This window comes from Trematomus bernacchii, unplaced genomic scaffold, assembly GCF_902827165.1.
Source record: "Trematomus bernacchii unplaced genomic scaffold, fTreBer1.1, whole genome shotgun sequence".
Taxonomy (NCBI): Eukaryota; Metazoa; Chordata; class Actinopteri; order Perciformes; family Nototheniidae; genus Trematomus; species Trematomus bernacchii.
Window position 1 is genome coordinate 1 of NW_022987740.1, and position 23515 is coordinate 23515.

Genomic DNA, 23515 nt, shown 5'->3' on the forward strand with positions numbered 1-23515 from the left:
ACTGTAACCTGCACTGTGTCCACAAGACGTAACCTGCACTGAGTCACAAGACTGTAACCTGCACTGTGTTACAAGACTGTAACCTGCACTGAGTCACAAGACTGTAACCTGCACTGAGTCCACAAGACTGTACCTGCACTGAGTTACAAGACTGTACCTTGCACTGTGTCACAAGACTGTAACCTGCACTGAGTACAAGACTGTAACCTGCACTGTGTCACAGACTGTAACCTGCACTGTGTCACAAGACTGTAACCTGCACTGGTGTCACAGACTGTAACCTGCACTGTGTCACAAGACTGTAACCTGCACTGAGTTACAAGACTGTAAACCTGCACTGTGTTACAATGACGGTAACCTGGCACTGTGTTACAAAGACTGTAACCTGCACTGTGTTCACCAAGACGGTAACCTGCACTGAGTTACAAGACTGTAACCTGCACTGTGTCACAAAGACTGTAACCTGCACTGTGTCACAAGACTGTAACCTGCACTGTGTCACAAGACTGTACCTGCACTGTGTCACAAGACTGTAACCTGCACTGAGTTACAAGACTGTAACCTGCACTGTGTTACAAGACTGTAACCTGCACTGAGTCACAAGACTGTAACCTGCACTGTGTTACAAGACTGTAACCTGCACTGAGTCACAAGACTGTAACCTGCACTGTGTCACAAGACTGTAACCTGCACTGTGTTACAAGACTGTAACCTGCACTGTGTTACAAGACTGTAACATGCACTGTGTTACAAGACTGTAACCTGCACTGAGTCACAAGACTGTAACCTGCACTGTGTCACAAGACTGTAACCTGCACTGTGTCACAAGACTGTAACCTGCACTGTGTTACAAGACTGTAACCTGCACTGTGTTACAAGACTGTAACCTGCACTGAGTCACAAGACTGTAACCTGCACTGTGTCACAAGACTGTAACCTGCACTGTGTTACAAGACTGTAACCTGCACTGTGTTACAAGACTGTAACATGCACTGTGTTACAAGACTGTAACCTGCACTGAGTCACAAGACTGTAACCTGCACTGTGTCACAAGACTGTAACCTGCACTGTGTCACAAGACTGTAACCTGCACTGTGTTACAAGACTGTAACCTGCACTGTGTCACAAGACTGTAACCTGCACTGTGTTACAAGACTGTAACCTGCACTGTGTCACAAGACTGTAACCTGCACTGTGTTACAAGACTGTAACCTGCACTGAGTCACAAGACTGTAACCTGCACTGTGTTACAAGACTGTAACCTGCACTGTGTCACAAGACTGTAACCTACACTGTGTCACAAGACTGTAACCTGCACTGTGTTACAAGACTGTAACCTGCACTGTGTCACAAGACTGTAACCTGCACTGAGTCACAAGACTGTAACCTGCACTGTGTTACAAGACTGTAACCTGCACTGTGTCACAAGACTGTAACCTGCACTGTGTCACAAGACTGTAACCTGCACTGTGTCACAAGACTGTAACCTGCACTGTGTTACAAGACTGTAACCTGCACTGTGTCACAAGACTGTAACCTGCACTGTGTCACAAGACTGTAACCTGCACTGTGTTACAAGACTGTAACCTGCACTGTGTCACAAGACTGTAACCTGCACTGTGTCACAAGACTGTAACCTGCACTGAGTTACAAGACTGTAACCTGCACTGAGTTACAAGACTGTAACCTGCACTGAGTTACAAGACTGTAACCTGCACTGAGTCACAAGACTGTAACCTGCACTGTGTTACAAGACTGTAACCTGCACTGTGTTACAAGACTGTAACCTGCACTGTGTCACAAGACTGTAACCTGCACTGAGTCACAGACTGTAACCTGCACTGTGTGACAAGACTGTAACCTGCACTGAGTCACAAGACTGTAACCTGCACCGTGTTACAAGACTGTAACATGCACTGTGTTACAAGACTGTAACATGCACTGTGTTACAAGACTGTAACCTGCACTGAGTCACAAGACTGTAACCTGCACTGAGTCACAAGACTGTAACCTGCACTGTGTTACAAGACTGTAACATGCACTGTGTTACAAGACTGTAACCTGCACTGTGTTACAAGACTGTAACCTGCACTGTGTCACAAGACTGTAACCTGCACTATGTTACAAGACTGTAACCTGCACTGTGTTACAAGACTGTAACCTGCACTATGTTACAAGACTGTAACCTGCACTGAGTCACAAGACTGTAACCTGCACTGTGTTACAAGACTGTAACCTGCACTGTGTCACAAGACTGTAACCTGCACTGTGTCACAAGACTGTAACCTGCACTGTGTCACAAGACTGTAACCTGCACTGTGTTACAAGACTGTAACCTGCACTGTGTCACAAGACTGTAACCTGCACTGTGTCACAAGACTGTAACCTGCACTGTGTTACAAGACTGTAACCTGCACTGTGTCACAAGACTGTAACCTGCACTGTGTCACAAGACTGTAACCTGCACTGAGTTACAAGACTGTAACCTGCACTGAGTTACAAGACTGTAACCTGCACTGAGTTACAAGACTGTAACCTGCACTGAGTCACAAGACTGTAACCTGCACTGTGTTACAAGACTGTAACCTGCACTGTGTTACAAGACTGTAACCTGCACTGTGTCACAAGACTGTAACCTGCACTGAGTCACAAGACTGTAACCTGCACTGTGTCACAAGACTGTAACCTGCACTGAGTCACAAGACTGTAACCTGCACCGTGTTACAAGACTGTAACATGCACTGTGTTACAAGACTGTAACATGCACTGTGTTACAAGACTGTAACCTGCACTGAGTCACAAGACTGTAACCTGCACTGAGTCACAAGACTGTAACCTGCACTGTGTTACAAGACTGTAACATGCACTGTGTTACAAGACTGTAACCTGCACTGTGTTACAAGACTGTAACCTGCACTGTGTCACAAGACTGTAACCTGCACTATGTTACAAGACTGTAACCTGCACTGTGTTACAAGACTGTAACCTGCACTATGTTACAAGACTGTAACCTGCACTGTGTTATAAGACTGTAACATGCACTGTGTTACAAGACTGTAACCTGCACTGAGTCACAAGACTGTAACCTGCACTATGTTACAAGACTGTAACCTGCACTGTGTTACAAGACTGTAACATGCACTGTGTCACAAGACTGTAACCTGCACTGTGTTACAAGACTGTAACCTGCACTGTGTTACAAGACTGTAACCTGCACTGTGTCACAAGACTGTAACCTGCACTGTGTTACAAGACTGTAACATGCACTGAGTCACAAGACTGTAACCTGCACTGTGTTACAAGACTGTAACCTGCACTGAGTTACAAGACTGTAACCTGCACTGTGTCACAAGACTGTAACCTGCACTGAGTCACAAGACTGTAACCTGCACCGTGTTACAAGACTGTAACATGCACTGTGTTACAAGACTGTAACCTGCACTGTGTCACAAGACTGTAACCTGCACTGTGTCACAAGACTGTAACCTGCACTGAGTTACAAGACTGTAACCTGCACTGTGTCACAAGACTGTAACCTGCACTGTGTCACAAGACTGTAACCTGCACTGTGTTACAAGACTGTAACCTGCACCGTGTTACAAGACTGTAACATGCACTGTGTTACAAGACTGTAACCTGCACTGAGTCACAAGACTGTAACCTGCACTGAGTCACAAGACTGTAACCTGCACTGAGTCACAAGACTGTAACCTGCACTGAGTCACAAGACTATAACCTGCACCGTGTTACAAGACTGTAACATGCACCGTGTTACAAGACTGTAACCTGCACTGAGTCACAAGACTGTAACCTGCACTGAGTCACAAGACTGTAACCTGCACTGTGTTACAAGACTGTAACATGCACTGTGTTACAAGACTGTAACCTGCACTGTGTTACAAGACTGTAACCTGCACTGTGTCACAAGACTGTAACCTGCACTGTGTTACAAGACTGTAACCTGCACTGAGTTACAAGACTGTAACCTGCACTCTGTCAAAAGACTGTAACATGCACTGTGTCACAAGACTGTAACCTGCACTGTGTCACAAGACTGTAACCTGCACTGTGTTACAAGACTGTAACCTGCACTGTGTTACAAGACTGTAACCTGCACTGTGTTACAAGACTGTAACCTGCACTGAGTCACAAGACTGTAACCTGCACTGTGTTACAAGACTGTAACATGCACTGTGTTACAAGACTGTAACCTGCACTGTGTTACAAGACTGTAACATGCACTGTGTTACAAGACTGTAACCTGCACTGTGTTACAAGACTGTAACATGCACTGTGTCACAAGACTGTAACCTGCACCGTGTTACAAGACTGTAACATGCACTGTGTTACAAGACTGTAACCTGCACTGTGTCACAAGACTGTAACCTGCACTGTGTCACAAGACTGTAACCTGCACTGAGTTACAAGACTGTAACCTGCACTGTGTCACAAGACTGTAACCTGCACTGTGTCACAAGACTGTAACCTGCACTGTGTTACAAGACTGTAACCTGCACCGTGTTACAAGACTGTAACATGCACTGTGTTACAAGACTGTAACCTGCACTGAGTCACAAGACTGTAACCTGCACTGAGTCACAAGACTGTAACCTGCACTGAGTCACAAGACTGTAACCTGCACTGAGTCACAAGACTGTAACCTGCACCGTGTTACAAGACTGTAACATGCACTGTGTTACAAGACTGTAACCTGCACTGAGTCACAAGACTGTAACCTGCACTGAGTCACAAGACTGTAACCTGCACTGTGTTACAAGACTGTAACATGCACTGTGTTACAAGACTGTAACCTGCACTGTGTTACAAGACTGTAACCTGCACTGTGTCACAAGACTGTAACCTGCACTGTGTTACAAGACTGTAACCTGCACTGAGTTACAAGACTGTAACCTGCACTGAGTCACAAGACTGTAACCTGCACTGTGTCAAAAGACTGTAACATGCACTGTGTCACAAGACTGTAACCTGCACTGTGTCACAAGACTGTAACCTGCACTGTGTTACAAGACTGTAACCTGCACTGTGTTACAAGACTGTAACCTGCACTGTGTTACAAGACTGTAACCTGCACTGAGTCACAAGACTGTAACCTGCACTGTGTTACAAGACTGTAACATGCACTGTGTTACAAGACTGTAACCTGCACTGTGTTACAAGACTGTAACATGCACTGTGTCACAAGACTGTAACCTGCACTGTGTCACAAGACTGTAACCTGCACTGTGTCACAAGACTGTAACCTGCACTGTGTTACAAAACTGTAACCTGCACTGTGTCACAAGACTGTAACCTGCACTGTGTTACAAGACTGTAACATGCACTGTGTTACAAGACTGTAACCTGCACTGAGTCACAAGACTGTAACCTGCACTGTTACAAGACTGTAACCTGCACTGTGTCACAAGACTGTAACCTGCACTGTGTCACAAGACTGTAACCTGCACTGTGTCACAAGACTGTAACCTGCACTGAGTTACAAGACTGTAACCTGCACTGTGTCACAAGACTGTAACCTGCACTGTGTCACAAGACTGTAACCTGCACTGTGTCACAAGACTGTAACCTGCACTGAGTCACAAGACTGTAACCTGCACCGTGTTACAAGACTGTAACATGCACTGTGTTACAAGACTGTAACCTGCACTGTGTTACAAGACTGTAACCTGCACTGTGTTACAAGACTGTAACCTGCACTGAGTCACAAGACTGTAACCTGCACTGTGTTACAAGACTGTAACATGCACTGTGTTACAAGACTGTAACATGCACTGTGTTACAAGACTGTAACCTGCACTGTGTTACAAGACTGTAACCTGCACTGTGTTACAAGACTGTAACCTGCACTGTGTCACAAGACTGTAACCTGCACTGTGTTACAAGACTGTAACCTGCACTGTGTTACAAGACTGTAACCTGCACTGTGTCACAAGACTGTAACCTGCACTGTGTCACAAGACTGTAACCTGCACTGTGTCACAAGACTGTAACCTGCACTGAGTCACAAGACTGTAACCTGCACCGTGTTACAAGACTGTAACATGCACTGTGTTACAAGACTGTAACCTGCACTGTGTTACAAGACTGTAACCTGCACTGTGTCACAAGACTGTAACCTGCACTGTGTTACAAGACTGTAACCTGCACTGTGTCACAAGACTGTAACCTGCACTGTGTTACAAGACTGTAACCTGCACTGTGTCACAAGACTGTAACCTGCACTGTGTTACAAGACTGTAACCTGCACTGTGTCACAAGACTGTAACCTGCACTGTGTTACAAGACTGTAACATGCACTGTGTTACAAGACTGTAACCTGCACTGAGTCACAAGACTGTAACCTGCACTATGTTACAAGACTGTAACCTGCACTGTGTTACAAGACTGTAACATGCACTGTGTTACAAGACTGTAACCTGCACTGTGTCACAAGACTGTAACATGCACTGTGTCACAAGACTGTAACCTGCACTGTGTCACAAGACTGTAACCTGCACTGTGTCACAAGACTGTAACCTGCACTGTGTTACAAGACTGTAACCTGCACTGTGTCACAAGACTGTAACATGCACTGTGTTACAAGACTGTAACCTGCACTGTGTCACAAGACTGTAACCTGCACTGTGTTACAAGACTGTAACCTGCACTGTGTCACAAGACTGTAACCTGCACTGAGTCACAAGACTGTAACCTGCACTGTGTCACAAGACTGTAACCTGCACTGTGTTACAAGACTGTAACCTGCACTGTGTCACAAGACTGTAACCTGCACTGTGTTACAAGACTGTAACATGCACTGTGTTACAAGACTGTAACCTGCACTGAGTCACAAGACTGTAACCTGCACTGTGTTACAAGACTGTAACCTGCACTGTGTCACATTACATTAAATTACATGTTACTTGTTAGCGCTTTTATCCAAAGCGACTTACATACTCAGTACTGTGGGTAATCCCCACAGCAGCACTTTGGGGTGAAGTGTCTCAGGGACACAACGACATGCTGACTGCAGTGGGGTTTGAACCTGTGACCTTGTCACAAGACTGTAACCTGCACTCTCATCTGCACACGTATGTAAATATATTCAGAGATGGCAAAAGTACACACATCCTTTACTCAAGTAGAAGTACACATCCTTTACTCAAGTAGAAGTACACATCCTGTACAGTATGTACAGTACAGATACTCGTGTTTAAAAATACTCTGGTAAAAGTAGAAGTACGGACTACACTTCTTTCCTCAAGTAAAAGTAAAGAGGGCTTTGAAATGTACTTCAGTAAAAAGTACCCATAACTAGCAGCTGTTTTAAAGAGTACCTGACCTCCCTTTATATTAATAGAACAATAATGTCATTGTTAGCTAATGAATGTTTCCATGCTGAACAACGGCAACATGACAACGTTTTCATTGGTCCCTCTTCTTTAGAGAAGACCAGGAAATGATGGATACACGGATCGTGTTCAAATCAATAGGCACGCAATGACTCTAAATAATAATGATCACGCCACCAAACACACATTCAAACTAAAGGAACCAGCCTGTTTGGGAAATGTGAGAAGTAGAAAGTACAGGTATTTGGGTTCAACAAGTAAGAAGTAGAAAGTACAGGTATTTGTGTTCAACATGTAACAAGTAGAAAGTACAGGTATTTGTGTTCAACATGTAAGAAGTAGAAAGTACAGGTATTTGTGTTCAACATGTAAGAAGTAGAAAGTACAGGTATTTGTGTTCAACATGTAAGAAGTAGAAAGTACAGGTATTTGGGTTCAACATGTAAGAAGTAGAAAGTACAGGTATTTGTGTTCAACATGTAAGAAGTAGAAAGTACAGGTATTTGTGTTCAACATGTAAGAAGTAGAAAGTACAGGTATTTGTGTTCAACATGTAAGAAGTAGAAAGTACAGGTATTTGTGTTCAAAGTGTAAGAAGTAGAAAGTACAGGTATTTGTGTTCAACATGTAAGAAGTAGAAAGTACAGGTATTTGTGTTCAACATGTAAGAAGTAGAAAGTACAGGTATTTGTGTTCAACATGTAAGAAGTAGAAAGTACAGGTATTTGAGTTCAAAATGTAAGAAGTCAAAGTAAAAAGTCGTCAGAAAAATAAGTCGTGGAGTAAAGTACTGATACCAGAAACATGTACTTAAGTACAGTAAGGAAGTATTTGTACTCCACTACTTCCCACCTCTGAATATATTTAACATGTTCATACAAATGCACAACCTTTTACTGTGATATCTTGTTTTAATAGTTACGTTATCGCTTTATCTTTGCTGTATTATTATTTGTATTTGTATTCTATTTTGTCTTTATTTTGACCTCTGACCTGTTGCTGCTATCAACGCCTGCATTTCCCCACGGGGAGAAAGAAAGTTCCATCTTATCTTATCTTATATACTCTTCTGAATACATGTACTTTCTACTGAGTATATGTGTGTTACCCCTACCTGCTGTGTTGGAGGTGGGGGGGCCGTGGGGGGGGGCGTCACTCCGGGTCTCCGACAGGAAGTCATCGATGGAGGGACTGAGCAGAGGCCGACTCTCCTGCTGCATCTGCACACAAATACTCACTGTACTGTGAAATATACTCACTGTACTGCAATATATACTCACTGTACTGATGTACTGCAATATATACTCACTGTACTGCAAAATATATTCACTGTACTGCAATACATACTCACTGTACTGCAAAATATATTCACTGCACTGCAATATATATTCACTGTACTGCAATATATACTTATTGTACTGCAAAGAGAAGATGCAGGTTTGAATCAGGAAAACAGGAAGTGATTCCCACCAATCAACACCCTTTACTTCTTTCCACCATCATGTGACCAACACCTGCAGCGGTCTGAGGCCCAGTTCCAAACCGACCCCTACACCCTTCCCCCGTCTGTCATACAGAAGTGAACCCCTGCTGTCCCCTCATCACTGACTCACTGAGGGTCCCATCCCGTGAGAACAGCTAACGTGTGAACGAGATAACGTGTGAACGAGATTACGTGTGAACGAGATAACGTGTGAACGAGATTACGTGTGAACGAGATAACGTGTGAACGAGATAACGTGTGAACGAGATAACGTGTGAACGAGATAACGTGTGAACGAGATAACGTGTGAACGAGATAACGTGTGAACGAGATTACGTGTGAACGAGATAACGTGTGAACGAGATAACGTGTGAACGAGATTACGTGTGAACGAGATACGTGTGAACGAGATAACGTGTGAACGAGATAACGTGTGAACGAGATAACGTGTGAACGAGATAACGTGTGAACGAGATTACGTGTGAACGAGATTACGTGTGAACGAGATAACGTGTGAACGAGATAACGTGTGAACGAGATAACGTGTGAACGAGATTACGTGTGAACGAGATTACGTGTGAACGAGATAACGTGTGAACGAGATAACGTGTGAACGAGATTACGTGTGAACGAGATTACGTGTGAACGAGATAACGTGTGAACGAGATAACGTGTGAACGAGATAACGTGTGAACGAGATTACGTGTGAACGAGATAACGTGTGAACGAGATAACGTGTGAACGAGATTACGTGTGAACGAGATAACGTGTGAACGAGATAACGTGTGAACGAGATTACGTGTGAACGAGATAACGTGTGAACGAGATAACGTGTGAACGAGATAACGTGTGAACGAGATAACGTGTGAACGAGATAACGTGTGAACGAGATAACGTGTGAACGAGATTACGTGTGAACGAGATTACGTGTGAACGAGATAACGTGTGAACGAGATAACGTGTGAACGAGATTACGTGTGAACGAGATAACGTGTGAACGAGATAACGTGTGAACGAGATAACGTGTGAACGAGATTACGTGTGAACGAGATTACGTGTGAACGAGATAACGTGTTATTAAAAACCAGGCCGTTTATAAACAAGAGATTTTAAAACAAAAAGAGTTTTATTTCAGTAATCTTCTTCCTGTATGTTTCTGCACATCCCAGTGCGTGAGAGGCTGTTGCTGCAAGGCATTGTGGGAACGCAGGGCAAAGTGACGGTTCGATGTCGGAGTGAGTCCTAACCCTAATCCACATGTCACTGGAATATGTTGCTGTTTAACCCGGAGCACCAAACGAGACGTTCCAGAAGGGACAGACGTCAAAGCAGCAGGTCCTCACTGTCAGCTTTTACCTCATTACATATTATTATTTATTTCTATATATATAAATACATATATATATATTTCGTAAAATATTATTTATATTTGTATTTTGCTTTTTGCTTTAGGATTTGAGTGATTCTGTGAGGTGTGTTTCTTTGTTTTGAGTGCGCAGTTCTCCGGTGGGTTAGTGCTGCTTCTAGGGCTGTGCAATTAATCGTATTTTAATCGCAATTACGATTTTGGCCTGCCACAATTACGAAAACAACATAATCGTAAAAAACGATTATTTTGCTTTGCTAGGTTGTGACCGTGCAACATATTTGATCTAATTAATTTTGGTCTCATTTATTTGTATTTATCATATTTATATATGTTTAGTAGCTTGGGGAAGTGCGCTCCAAAATATATGTTGATCTTGTTTATTGGTATTTATTATTTTGATATTATTTATTTAAATGTATCATTTATTTTTGTATTGGTTTTTCAGTTGAATTCTACGTTCAGGGTAATCAACAGTTAAAAAGATACTGTTCAAATTATTATTTGTATTTGTTTTAAAGTTCAATAAATTGATTTTTTCAAAGTCAATGAATAATCGTATTTAATAATCGTGATATCAATTATTGACCCAAATAATCGTGATTATGATTTTTGCCATAATCGCACAGCCCTAGCAGCTTCATGTATTGAGTTTGTTGGACACGTCCAGTAGTTTACTCCACTGAGTGTTGGCAGGGAAGATAGTGGCCGACCCCTCCCACCCTGGACACAAACTGTTCGCCCCCCTCCCCTCTGACAGGAGGCTGCGCTCCATCAGGACCAGAACCTCTCGGCTAACACTTACCTCTGCCACAACGTAGTCTCTATGCGCATTACATTAATGCACACAATGTTCATACTCCTTACTGCACATATTCTTGTTTCATATTTCATAGTTTATATCCTATAATTCATTACAATCTATTTCACTGTAAATTACTGCTTTGTTTTATTGCTATTTAACTATATTTTATTACGGTGTCCTGATTTTTTGTTTTAAATGAGATTTCTTGTTTTATATTTGATGTCTGCTCCACGACATCAAGTCAAACTGCTGCATTTCTCCTGCGTTCTCTGCCGTCTCCACCGTCTGCTACGGCTGCTCCATTATGGCAACAATCATAATCTCCATTATTTGGGTCAATAATTGATATCACGATTATTAAAAAACGATTATTCATTTACTTTGAAAACATCCATTAATTGAAAAAAAAATGGAACAGTATGTTTTTAACAGTTGATTATCCTGAACTTTGAGTAGAATTCAACTGAAAAACCAAAAAATAAAAAATAAATAAAAAGAATAATCGTTTTATTTCGATGATGTTGTTTTCATAATCGTTGCAAGCCAACATCGTAATTGTGATTAAAATATGATTAATTGAGCAGCCCTACTGTCTGCACCACAGACCAGTGATACGTCATCAGAAGGAGCAGAGGAACTTCATCGCTCCTGTTCGATGGTCACAGCTGTTCAGAGGAAACTGTCTGATGTTTTCTGTCCCAGCTGTGTGTGTGTGTGTGTGTGTGTGTGTGTGTGTGTGTGTGTGTGTGTGTGTGTGTGTGTGTGTGTGTGTGTGTGTGTGTGTGTGTGTGTGTGTGTGTGTGTGTGCGTGCGTGGGTGCGTGCGTGGATGCTCTAAAAATAACCTGCTGTTATGCTGAGTACACACTCCTCCATCAGAGTCCCAGCAGAGAAACCAACACCGTCATCATCCTCACATCCGGCTGCTTGAGCAAGTATACAGTATATATTTATATATATATAAATACATATATCAGTGAAATCAAGAATCTATTGAATCAGTTCATCTACATCGACAGGCAGAGACGTGCAAAGTGTGTCCTACCATATCTATATCTATATGTATATATATATAAAAACTGTTTTACAATTTCTAATCATGCACATTTGTTTACCATTTCCATCCCCTCAAAGACATGTTATATTCAGTATAAAATACATATTATATATTCATTTTATACAGTTTGAACTGCTGGTGTAATTAACAATTCATCCAAATGTGATGCCGTGTGATGCGTTCATGTGCACTCAGTAAAACGGAGCGCTGGTGAAAACTGTGCCAAGGTTAGCGTGGTGCTGACGGAGGAATATTTCAGATATTTATATCCTCCCAGGATCCTGCAGCTCCACGGCTAATCAATATTTTATCACACACACACACACACACACACACACACACACACACACACACACACACACACACACACACACACACACACACACACACACACACACACACACACACACACACACACACACACACACACACACACACACACACAGCTGCTTCTCATTATGGATTAATCTGCAGATTATTTGATAGATTAATGGTTTGGTGTTTCAAAAGTCAGAGAACATTTGACATGTTGTTCGCAGTTTGTCAGATCACAGGGTGATGTGTTCAAAGGTCCAAAGATATTCACTTTAATATTAGTTTATTAAGAATATTATATTTATTACATCTCTGTACTACCAGCTGTCAACAGAAGTCAAAATAATACCAGGAAATTCAATTACATTTTAAAAACCCTGGTTGGGCTGCTTTAACTTAACGTTAGAGAAATGTCTTAGTTTCTAAAAAGTGACACTTTTTGAATATTATTATAGTTTTCTATGTGTTTTTAATGTTTGTTTTACTTTTATGTCTGCACCACGACACCAAGTCAAACTCCTCGTACATGTCAACCTACCTGGTGATAAACCTGGTTCTGGTTCTGATCAATATATCCTTTACGTCTTGTAAACATGTGTTGGTTCTGATCATTATATCCTGATACACTGACTGAACCCCAGCAGACATGTGGATGTGTTTCTAAGTTATATATGCTGAGCCTGCAGGACCAGGACCCTCTCCGTCCCACAGACAGCAGGACCAGGACCCTCTCCGTCCCACAGACAGCCAATCAGAGCCCAGTATTAATCAAGAAGCATTCAACACTAAGATAAACGCATATGACTCGACTCACCATGTACTAAGCGCTCCTCCGGAGACAGACAGAGGAGGACAGAAGCACCGGGTGCATGTCTCGGTGCTCCACCGCCAGCAGCGCACCTCAGCCCGGCTGCAGAGATCAGCTCTCTCCCATGGACGGCCGGGGGTCTCTCTCACGGTGCCTCACAGCCGGGGAATGAAGCCGATATCCGGACAGCCTCCGGACCGCAACACGCCGAAAATCCGCAGCTACACCGGTTCTGCTGTGGGCGAGGGGGAGGGGCGGATGGGAGGGGCGGGGCTAAAACACAGCCGAGGAGAGCCGAGTAAAGCCGAGAAGAGAGAGGAGGAGAGAGGGGAGGAGAGGAGAGAGAGGAGGAGAGAGCAGAGGTGAGAGGAGAGAGGAGAGGAGGAGTCATCCACCGGGGGAAAGCGTTGTTTATCCTTTCCTTAAATGTGAATGTTTCCTTTGTTTGAAAGTGTTTCTGAAACAAAGACACACCTTCACTTTCTGATCTTCTCATTTCTTTTCTTTTCTCCTCGTGCGGGATCCATAAAGAATCGACTCTGACCCAACGACTGATACAGACTGACGGACATTAAACAATAAACGCCCTGTTTTGAATAGTGAAATTAAATCATTCAAGTCATGTGATCAATCATTTAATGAGACATGAAATCCTGAAATGAGATTATTGACCTGAATGTGTTAGAGCTCTCTATTTCTCTCACACTGCCTGGGCTGCAGCTCCTCTTTTCACCCTCTGTCTGAAACCAGAGCTGCTCTGATTGGTTAGCTGGCCGAGCTGCTCTGATTGGTTAGCTGGCCGAGCTGCTCTGATTGGTTAGCTGGCCGAGCTGCTCTGATTGGTTAGCTGGCCGAGCTGCTCTGATTGGTTAGTTGGCCGAGCTGCTCTGATTGGTTAGTTGGCCGAGCTGCTCTGATTGGTTAGCTGGCCGAGCTGCTCTGATTGGTTAGTTGACCGAGCTGCTCTGATTGGTTTGCTGGCCGAGCTGCCCTTTCAGAGATAGTAGGCTCGTTTGAGACGAGCGAGACCAACGCAGACCTGCGCAATTGCGATCAACGTCTTGCTCGTGCGTTGCATGATGGTTAGTCATTTTGTCCGACTTGCTCTGGAGGCTCGCCTACATGAGACGTTGAAATCTCGCGGGACAAAGACGCCCGCAGACTTGAGAGCGAGGCGCGGCGAGGCGGCGCAGTCTCTCTCCACGGGCTGCGGAAGTGAAATGCTTGATGGGAAACGACTCGCTGGTATCTGGAGCTGAGCGCTCATTGGTGGGTTTTACCCCGTGCTGGAGATGAAGCTCTCCATTGGCTCGCTGGTATCTGGAGCTGAGCGCTCATTGGTGGGTTTTACCCCGTGCTGGAGATGAAGCTCTCCATTGGCTCGGCTAAAGTGTGTTGTTTTGTGTCAGTTTTACGTCGTCACTTCCAGTCACATTTTTCATCATTGTTCCACAATGTTTATCATCATGACATTAATATCTATATATTTTATACTATACTTGCACTGCTTACCGTTACTTTATATATCTTAGCATATTCATACACACTGTTCATACTGCTCACAGGCTGCTGTGTATATATAGTGTATTCATACACACTGTTCATACTGCTCACAGGCTGCTGTGTATATCTAGTGTATTCATACACACTGTTCATACTGCTCACAGGCTGCTGTGTATATCTAGTGTATTCATACACACTGTTCATACTGCTCACAGGCTGCTGTGTATATATAGTGTATTCATACACACTGTTCATACTGCTCACAGGCTGCTGTGTATATCTAGTGTATTTATACACACTGTTCATACTGCTCACAGGCTGCTGTGTATATCTAGTGTATTTATACACACTGCTCATACTGCTCACAGGCTGCTGTGTATATATAGTGTATTCATACACACTGCTCATACTGCTCACAGGCTGCTGTGTATATATAGTGTATTCATACACACTGTTCATACTGCTCACAGGCTGCTGTGTATATCTAGTGTATTTATACACACTGTTCATACTGCTCACAGGCTGCTGTGTATATCTAGTGTATTTATACACACTGCTCATACTGCTCACAGGCTGCTGTGTATATATAGTGTATTCATACACACTGTTCATACTGCTCACAGGCTGCTGTGTATATCTAGTGTATTTATACACACTGCTCATACTGCTCACAGGCTGCTGTGTATATCTAGTGTATTCATACCCCTCACTGTTTTTTCATCATTCAATTCATTCTATATTTTATTCTGTAGATTGTGTACATTACTTTTCTCTTCACTGCTTGTTGCACTCCTGGTTAGAAGCTAAACTGCATTTCGTTGTCTCCTGTAATCTGTGCAATAACAATAAAGTTGAATCTAATCTTGAGCAGGAACAAATGTATTTACTTAGTACATATCTGACAATAACGATTAAACACATGTGTGCATTCTTTAGAAGAGAGAAACTTGCTCTGGCATAGGCCTACTGGGTCAGGCTACAAGGAAGTGGAGAGGAAAAGATCACAAACAGAATACTACATTGCTGGGAATATACAAAGTTCCAGGGGCGTGGGTTTGGCTGGACGAGTAAGGAGAGAACGAGGGCATATGGAGTGGAGACCATCACGTTTGCCAAAGCAAGCCCATTTAGCCGTGTTCCCCCATGGCTTTCCCCAGAAGCTAACATAGATGTGAGTTTCATAGAAAAGAACAAAGAGTGGCAAATAAATGTAGTGGGAATTAAAACGAGTATGTACCTGAACGAAAAGTATTACAATGACCTAAAAATGTACACAGATGGATCTAAGAAGCAAGAATGTGTGGGGATAGGCGTGTATATACCAGAATTCAAAATATCAATCTCAAAACGAGTGTCACATAACTTATCAGTTTATACAGCATAAATACTCACAGCAGTTATTGGGCTACAATAGGCTGAAGAGGTCAGACCTGATAGGGTGGTGATATGCACAGACTCACTTGAAGAGGTCAGACCTGATAGGGTGGTGATATGCACAGACTCACTTGAAGAGGTCAGACCTGATAGGGTGGTGATATGCACAGACTCACTTGAAGAGGTCAGACCTGATAGGGTGGTGATATGCACAGACTCACTTGAAGAGGTCAGACCTGATAGGGTGGTGATATGCAGACTCACTTGAAGAGGTCAGACCTGATAGGGTGGTGATATGCACAGACTCACTTGAAGAGGTCAGACCTGATAGGGTGGTGATATGCAGACTCACTTGAAGAGGTCAGACCTGATAGGGTGGTGATATGCAGACTCACTTGAAGAGGTCAGACCTGATAGGGTGGTGATATGCACAGACTCACTTGAAGAGGTCAGACCTGATAGGGTGGTGATATGCACAGACTCACTTGAAGAGGTCAGACCTGATAGGGTGGTGATATGCACAGACTCACTTGAAGAGGTCAGACCTGATAGGGTGGTGATATGCACAGACTCACTTGAAGAGGTCAGACCTGATAGGGTGGTGATATGCACAGACTCACTTGAAGAGGTCAGACCTGATAGGGTGGTGATATGCAGACTCACTTGAAGAGGTCAGACCTGATAGGGTGGTGATATGCACAGACTCACTTGAAGAGGTCAGACCTGATAGGGTGGTGATATGCAGACTCACTTGAAGAGGTCAGACCTGATAGGGTGGTGATATGCACAGACTCACTTGAAGAGGTCAGACCTGATAGGGTGGTGATATGCAGACTCACTATCTGCTTTGGAAAGCATACAGTCCACAATAACTGTTAGAGACGATTTCATTATTGAACTTAACCACTGCTTATTGAGACTTCAGAGGAGGGGAATAGATGTGCAGTTATGCTGGGTGCCTGCACATGAGGGGGTTCAAGGGAATGAGCATGCTGATAAATTAGGAAAAGATGCGTTACAGAAGGAAATAGCAATACCAGTTTCACTTGGGAAAGGAGAAGGAAAAGCAATAATTAAGAAGAAGGTATGGAAATATGGCAGAAAAGGTGGGAGGAAGATCAGAAAGGGAGGAGATAGCACAAGTTACAGAAATCAGTCATCACAAAGATCTATACAGAAAGGAACAGACGGGAGGAGATCACCATCACTAGACTCAGACTGGATCATACAGGATTAAACGGCACAATGTGTATAATGGGAAAAAGCGAAGTTGAAGAATGCAGGGGGTGTGGAGTGAAAGAAAATGTGGAACACATCGTATTACACTGCAACATGTAGAAAACAGAGAGGGAACAACTAAGAGACAGGAGTAGTTATACAAATCCTGTTTCAATCACATTAGTATGCATAAAAAGTGACAGGTGCTGTGACAGGTCACACCTACTACTACTTATGCAAATGAGCCCCTTTGATATGCTAATGAGCCCCTTTGTTCGAGGTGTTATCACGCGTAGGTGTGATATCACAGATAGGTGTGATATCATTTGATGTGAGGGGTGAGGTGTTGTAACATGTAGGTGTCATATTCCCCCTTGTAGTAGATCCTTTGTTGTCTGATCTAATTAGCCTTTGATGTCTGCCCTTTGTTGTCTAATCTAATTAGCCCTTTGATGTCAGTCCTTTGATGTAAGGGGGGTGAGGTGTTGTAACATGTAGGTGTGATATTCCCCCTTGTAGTAGATCCTTTGTTGTCTGATCTAATTAGCCTTTGATGTCTGCCCTTTGTTGTCTAATCTAATTAGCCCTTTGATGTCAGTCCTTTGATGTAAGGGGGGGTGAGGTGTTGTAACATGTAGGTGTGATATTCCCCCTTGTAGTAGATCCTTTGTTGTCTGATCTAATTAGCCTTTGATGTCTGCCCTTTGTTGTCTAATCTAATTAGCCCTTTGATGTCAGTCCTTTGATGTAAGGGGGGTGAGGTGTTATAACATGTAGGTGTGATATCACACCGGCGTGTTATAAGCCTTTGATGTCAATCTAATTACCCCTTGATGTCAATCTAATTAGCCCTTTGATGTATGTCCTTTGATCAGTGTTTGTAACTAGTATTAAGGCAGTCTCTTTGAAGTTGTGTGAGACTGTCTCGCACCCCGTCCTCCTCCCACCCCGCCCCCCTTCCTTTTGCTGTGATGTCAGAAGATAGTGAGGGGTGGAATTAGGTAAAAAAGAAATCCGTGCAAACTATATAAAAAGCCAGTCATTTCCACTCACCAAGTCACCTAAACTTTCAAAAACGAAAATGGCATCGATATGGGTTTAATCAGCGAGACGCCTGTGACAACTTACCGCCATCCGTCGGGAGCGCCAGTCAAGAAACGGATGCAGTATCTGTGCCGTGTTCAAACCCCTCCGTCTGAGGTTCTTCATGAAAAATGGAGTCTGGAAAATGGAGATGTTTGGGGTTATGTGTTCAACTATATGGCGAATGAACTACATTTCTACAATCTGAAGAATGGAGAAACTTATGGGCCCCGCAGTGTTAAAGCGACGTTGACCTCAACAGATTGGGCTGTGTTAACTCTGGTGTCTTCCAGAGATCTCCGTGCAACCGTTGTATCAGAAAAAGCAGTGCATCAAGGAACCATCGTGGATCCATTGTGGGGTCGTTCAGGCATCGTATGTGCAATGTCCATGAAACCTGCATCAAAAAGCAAAGAAACGCAAACTGTGGTCTGGAAGTGTGAGACTGTCTCCCATCACACCCATCCCACCCCTCCCCTCCCCCAGCCTGATTTTGCTATCAGCCATTAATTTTCACTCACTAAGGCGTTGTGCACACGGGAACGTTTGCGTTTATGCACAGTATGCGTATTCAAAAAAGTCTTCCGTTCACATGCATTCGTTTCATTTAACGTGTCTGTTCAAACGAGACCGCTGGAAACGCTGTAGTACATATGCCGGGACTGTAAGTGGCGCTGTAACTTCCGCCACAAAATACACCAAAAGCAGTGAAGAAGACCCCGGAGCAGCCCCGCAGCAATGTTGCCATGGCTACCCTTCTGTTTATGCCCCGCGGTGGATTTAGCAACATGTAGTTCATGTAATTCTCCATGTCCACTTGTTGCTGATGGTTGTGGTAGAGGAGCTGTAGATTTTGCACTAATATCTGTAGCATGGTCAGTAGCAGTAGCACTAGCAGTAGCTACTGACAGGAGGAAGTGTGTGTGGCGATTGCTGGTATTCAGCGGGATATAGTAATTTCCTCAGCATGTAAATATATGGATAAATGCAACGGGGAAGTTAACTGAAAGAAACCGAATCTGTGGATATTGCATCGACCGACCAAGAAGCACGTCTCCGTGGAGAGGACGCGCTCAGAAAGAGAGATATTCTCTACAAACACCGGGTGAGATCGCTCCTTTGTCAATATAATGGATCAATGCATGAAATCTGACTCTGTTTATTTTGTTTAAGGAGTATATTGGGCGTTAACAATTCTGGTTTGCCTTTTATAATATTATTTCATTCAAGAACCCCTTGTGCGTTTAATTAACACAGCTATTTTTGATAGTTGATCGTTACAGATGGCTACTGGCCATGCTACAGCAGTGAGCAGCAGAGGTGAGGAGAGGTGGGGAGAGGTGGGGCTATCGTTATTTTTTCAGGAAATATTCGTATAGAGGTGATTACACGGACTCGGTTGACCCCCCAGAGCGTTTCGTTTGCAAATCTATCCACCTTGGGACCCGTTATCATTTGTGGGGTCCGTTTCTATCGGCCTCGTGTAAATAATAGGGCTATACGCACGCAAAACTATGCAGATACAAGCAGTTTTGTCCTCGTGTAAACGGCGCCTAAGTCACCTAAAACTTTTATTGTCCTCTCTAAATTAGATTAGTTTTAATATAATTTGTGTTAACTAAGGATATTCTCTTTAGTTGTATGGCTTGCGAACTAATGTTTAATTACTTTATTACTAACAAGAAAAATACTCAAATGACAAACATAGCAAGTATGCGTTCTTACCAACAACGTAAAGACATCCAATCCTCCCTGTGAATAGTGAGTTGTAACCCTGTTGGTCCTAGTAAACAGTCTACAGAAGAAGTAGAGTCACATTCTTAAATAACATCTATTTCGACAAAGTATTTCATTTTTTCTAGTTTTAACTTTTTGCATACATCTTACAGCTGCAGCAAAAAGCAAAGAAACGCAAAACTGTGGTCTGGATGTGTGAAACTGTCTCCCATCCCACCCCTCCCCTCCCACCCCTCCCCTCCCCCAGCCTGTCACCTCCTGATTTTGCTATCAGCCATTAATTTGCACTCGCTAAGTCACTTGTATCGTGTATTAAGTCATGTCTTGGCAAAAATGAGAGTCCTGGGTGCTTTAAAACAATTCTTAGAACATTTTGATATATTCAAAACACATAATGAACTGCAATGACTCTGGCTCACTGCTGCATCAAATTTATTTTACACTGTTGTGAGTACAAGACTGTGAGACTCTCAGACCCTTTGTTGTCAATCTAATTAGCCTTGATCTATAAAAAAGTCACCTACTACTTTTATTTGTCCTCTCTAAATTAGATTTAGGGTTTTTAAAATTCTGAAAAGGCGTGTTGTGAGGAGGAAAAAAACAGATGTATGTATGCGGTTTTGAATGGTGGCTGGTTGATGAAAACTGAATAATTTTTGAATAAACACATCAGTATTTTAAAAAGTAAAATTGTATCAAGGGCATCAGACAACTCAAATTACTCCATTTGAACCATATTATAAAATAAGTAAAGAATGGTCATAGTATATAGCAGGACTGTTTAATAGTTTTTGGTGTTTCAGTGTTTCAGTGTTTCAGTGTTTTGTGTGTCAGTGTTTGAGGCGTAGGCTCCACGAGGACGAAAACGGGTTGAATCCGCATATTTCTCATGCGTATAGCCCTTTAAGCTCGACGACGCCGTAACAGAAACGTAGAAACAGACCCCGCAAACGACAACGGGTCCAAAGGTGGATAGATCTGGGAACGGAGCGCTCTGGGGGGTCCAACGGGGCCGTGGGGTCGCCTCTACGGTCATGCGTTTCATAGCCCCGCCTCTCCCCGCCTCTCCCCACCTCTGCTGCTCACCCCCGCAAAAGTACACTGCACACTGAATTCAGATTATTTATCTTTATCTCGATATGAACATAAACGCGAGTGAAGTCTAATCTGACAGGACGGAGACACGCAGCTCCTCCGGCTGTGAAGCAGCGGGAGCAAAACACACACTTCAAGTCAGATCACCACCCTTAGCTATTTTAATTACCTCTCAAACTACCTAAACTAGTTATAAATATGTTTATTTTTACTGTCGGGTTTACTTACTGGATCAGCTGCTGCATGAGGAAGCATGAAGATTTAAACTTTAACACACATTGACCGGCGAAAAACTCTGCGCGGTTCCCTCCGCCCCCACCGCGGAGAATAAACAGAAGTGCAGCCATGACAACCATTCTTCTTCGCTGCTTTTGTGGAGGAAGTTGCTGCTTTTGTGGAGGAAGTTACAGCGCCACGTACAGGTTCGGCATATGTACTGCAGCTTTTCCAGCGGTTGGATGTAAACGGAGCTGTCTCGTGGAGCTTGACACAATCCAGTGTATATTGCGTGTGGGCGGAAGGTTTTTGCGGTTGCGTTTGCGTTACTCCGATGCGTTTTGCCGTATGGGTTCCCGTGGAGCTGGGGCCTCAGTGTTTTGTGTTTCTGTGTTTTGTGTGTCAGTGTTTCAGTGTTTCAGTGTTTTGTGTTTCTGTGTTTCAGTGTTTCAGTGTTTTGTGTTTCAGTGTTTTGTGTTTCTGTGTTTTAGTGTTTTGTGTTTCTGTGTTTCAGTGTTTCAGTGTTTTGTGCTTCTGTGTTTTTGTGTTTCAGTGTTTTGTGTTTCAGTGTTTCAGTGTTTCAGTGTTTCAGTGTTTTGTGTTTCAGTGTTTTGTGTTTCTGTGTTTTTGTGTGTCAGTGTTTCAGTGTTTCAGTGTTTCAGTGTTTTGTGTTTCTGTGTTTCAGTGTTTCAATGTTTCAGTGTTTCAGTGTTTTGTGTTTCTGTGTTTTTTTTGTGTTCTGTGTTTCCGTGTTTCTGTGCTTCTGTATTTCTGTGCTTTCAGTGGCTATAGCATTTGATGCAATTCTAAAAGATAGTCAGATTCCTAAAAAGTTACAAACGGATGCTGGAAAAGAATTATTTAACAAGATTTTTGAAGCCTTGCTGAAGAAACAAATAATTCTTTTTCAGCATCCGTTTGTAACTTTTTAGGAATCTGACTATCTTTTAGAATTGCATCAAATGCTATAGCCACTTCTGTAGCCTTACAGAAACACTGAAACACAGAAGCACAGAAACACGGAAACACAGAAACACAAAAAAAACACAGAAACACAAAACACTGAAACACTGAAACATTGAAACACTGAAACACTGACACACAAAAACACAGAAACACAAAACACTGAAACACTGAACCACTGAAACACTGAAAACACTGAAACACAAAACACTGAAACACTGAAACACTGAAACACTGAAACACTGACACACAAAACACAAACACAGAAACACAAAACACTAAAACACAGAAACACAAAACACTGAAACACTGAAACGCAAAACACAGAAGCACAGAAACACAGAAACACAAAAAAAACACAGAAACACAAAACACTGAAACACTGAAACATTGAAACACTGAAACACTGACACACAAAACACTGAAACACTGAAATACTGAAACACTGAAACACTGAAACACTGAAATACTGAAACACTGAAACACTGACACACAAAAACACAGAAGCACAAAACACTGAAACACTAAAACACAGAAACACAAAACACTGAAACACTAAAACACAGAAACACAAAACACTGAAACACTGAAACACTGAAACACAAAACACTGAAACACTGACACACGAAAACACAGAAGCACAAAACACTGAAAACACTGAAACACTGAAACACTGACACACAAAAACACCGACACACAGAAACACCGAAAACTATTAAACAGCCCTGCTATATACTATGACCATTCTTTACTTATTTATAATATGGTTCAAATGGCGTAATTTGAGTTGTCTGATGCACTTGATACAATTTTACTTTTTTAAATACTGATGTGTTTATTCAAAACCATTTCAACACACAGTAAGTCATGACTTTTTTCAGGATCTTTTTGTCAAACTATACTATGACTTTCTCTCATTTTTTATTTTTTTAGAGATCCTATACTGACATTGCATACAAACTATATAATATAATTCTTAACATACTATACTTGGACTTTTTTCAAGATACTTTTAACATACTATACTAGTACTTTTAAAATAAATGTTCGGACATTCTACACTGTGACTCTTTTTTTAAATGATATGTAGGAAATACTATACTATGATTTGAAGACAACAGTTTTTTAAAATGTAAAAAACACT

General features: G+C 42.6%; 1 protein-coding gene across 1 annotated transcript; it reads right to left on the reverse strand.

The window, feature by feature from the left end:
* Positions 1-8463: 8463 nt before the first annotated feature.
* LOC117496288 (PEX5-related protein-like) lies at positions 8464-13421 on the reverse strand (the record flags this gene model as incomplete). The annotated part of the gene is given in 2 exon segments (XM_034148001.1): positions 8464-8569; positions 13189-13421. Coding segments are annotated over 2 exon segments (109 nt in total), but the record flags the coding sequence as incomplete, so codon positions are not given.
* Between the last annotated feature and the right edge of the window lie 10094 nt (positions 13422-23515).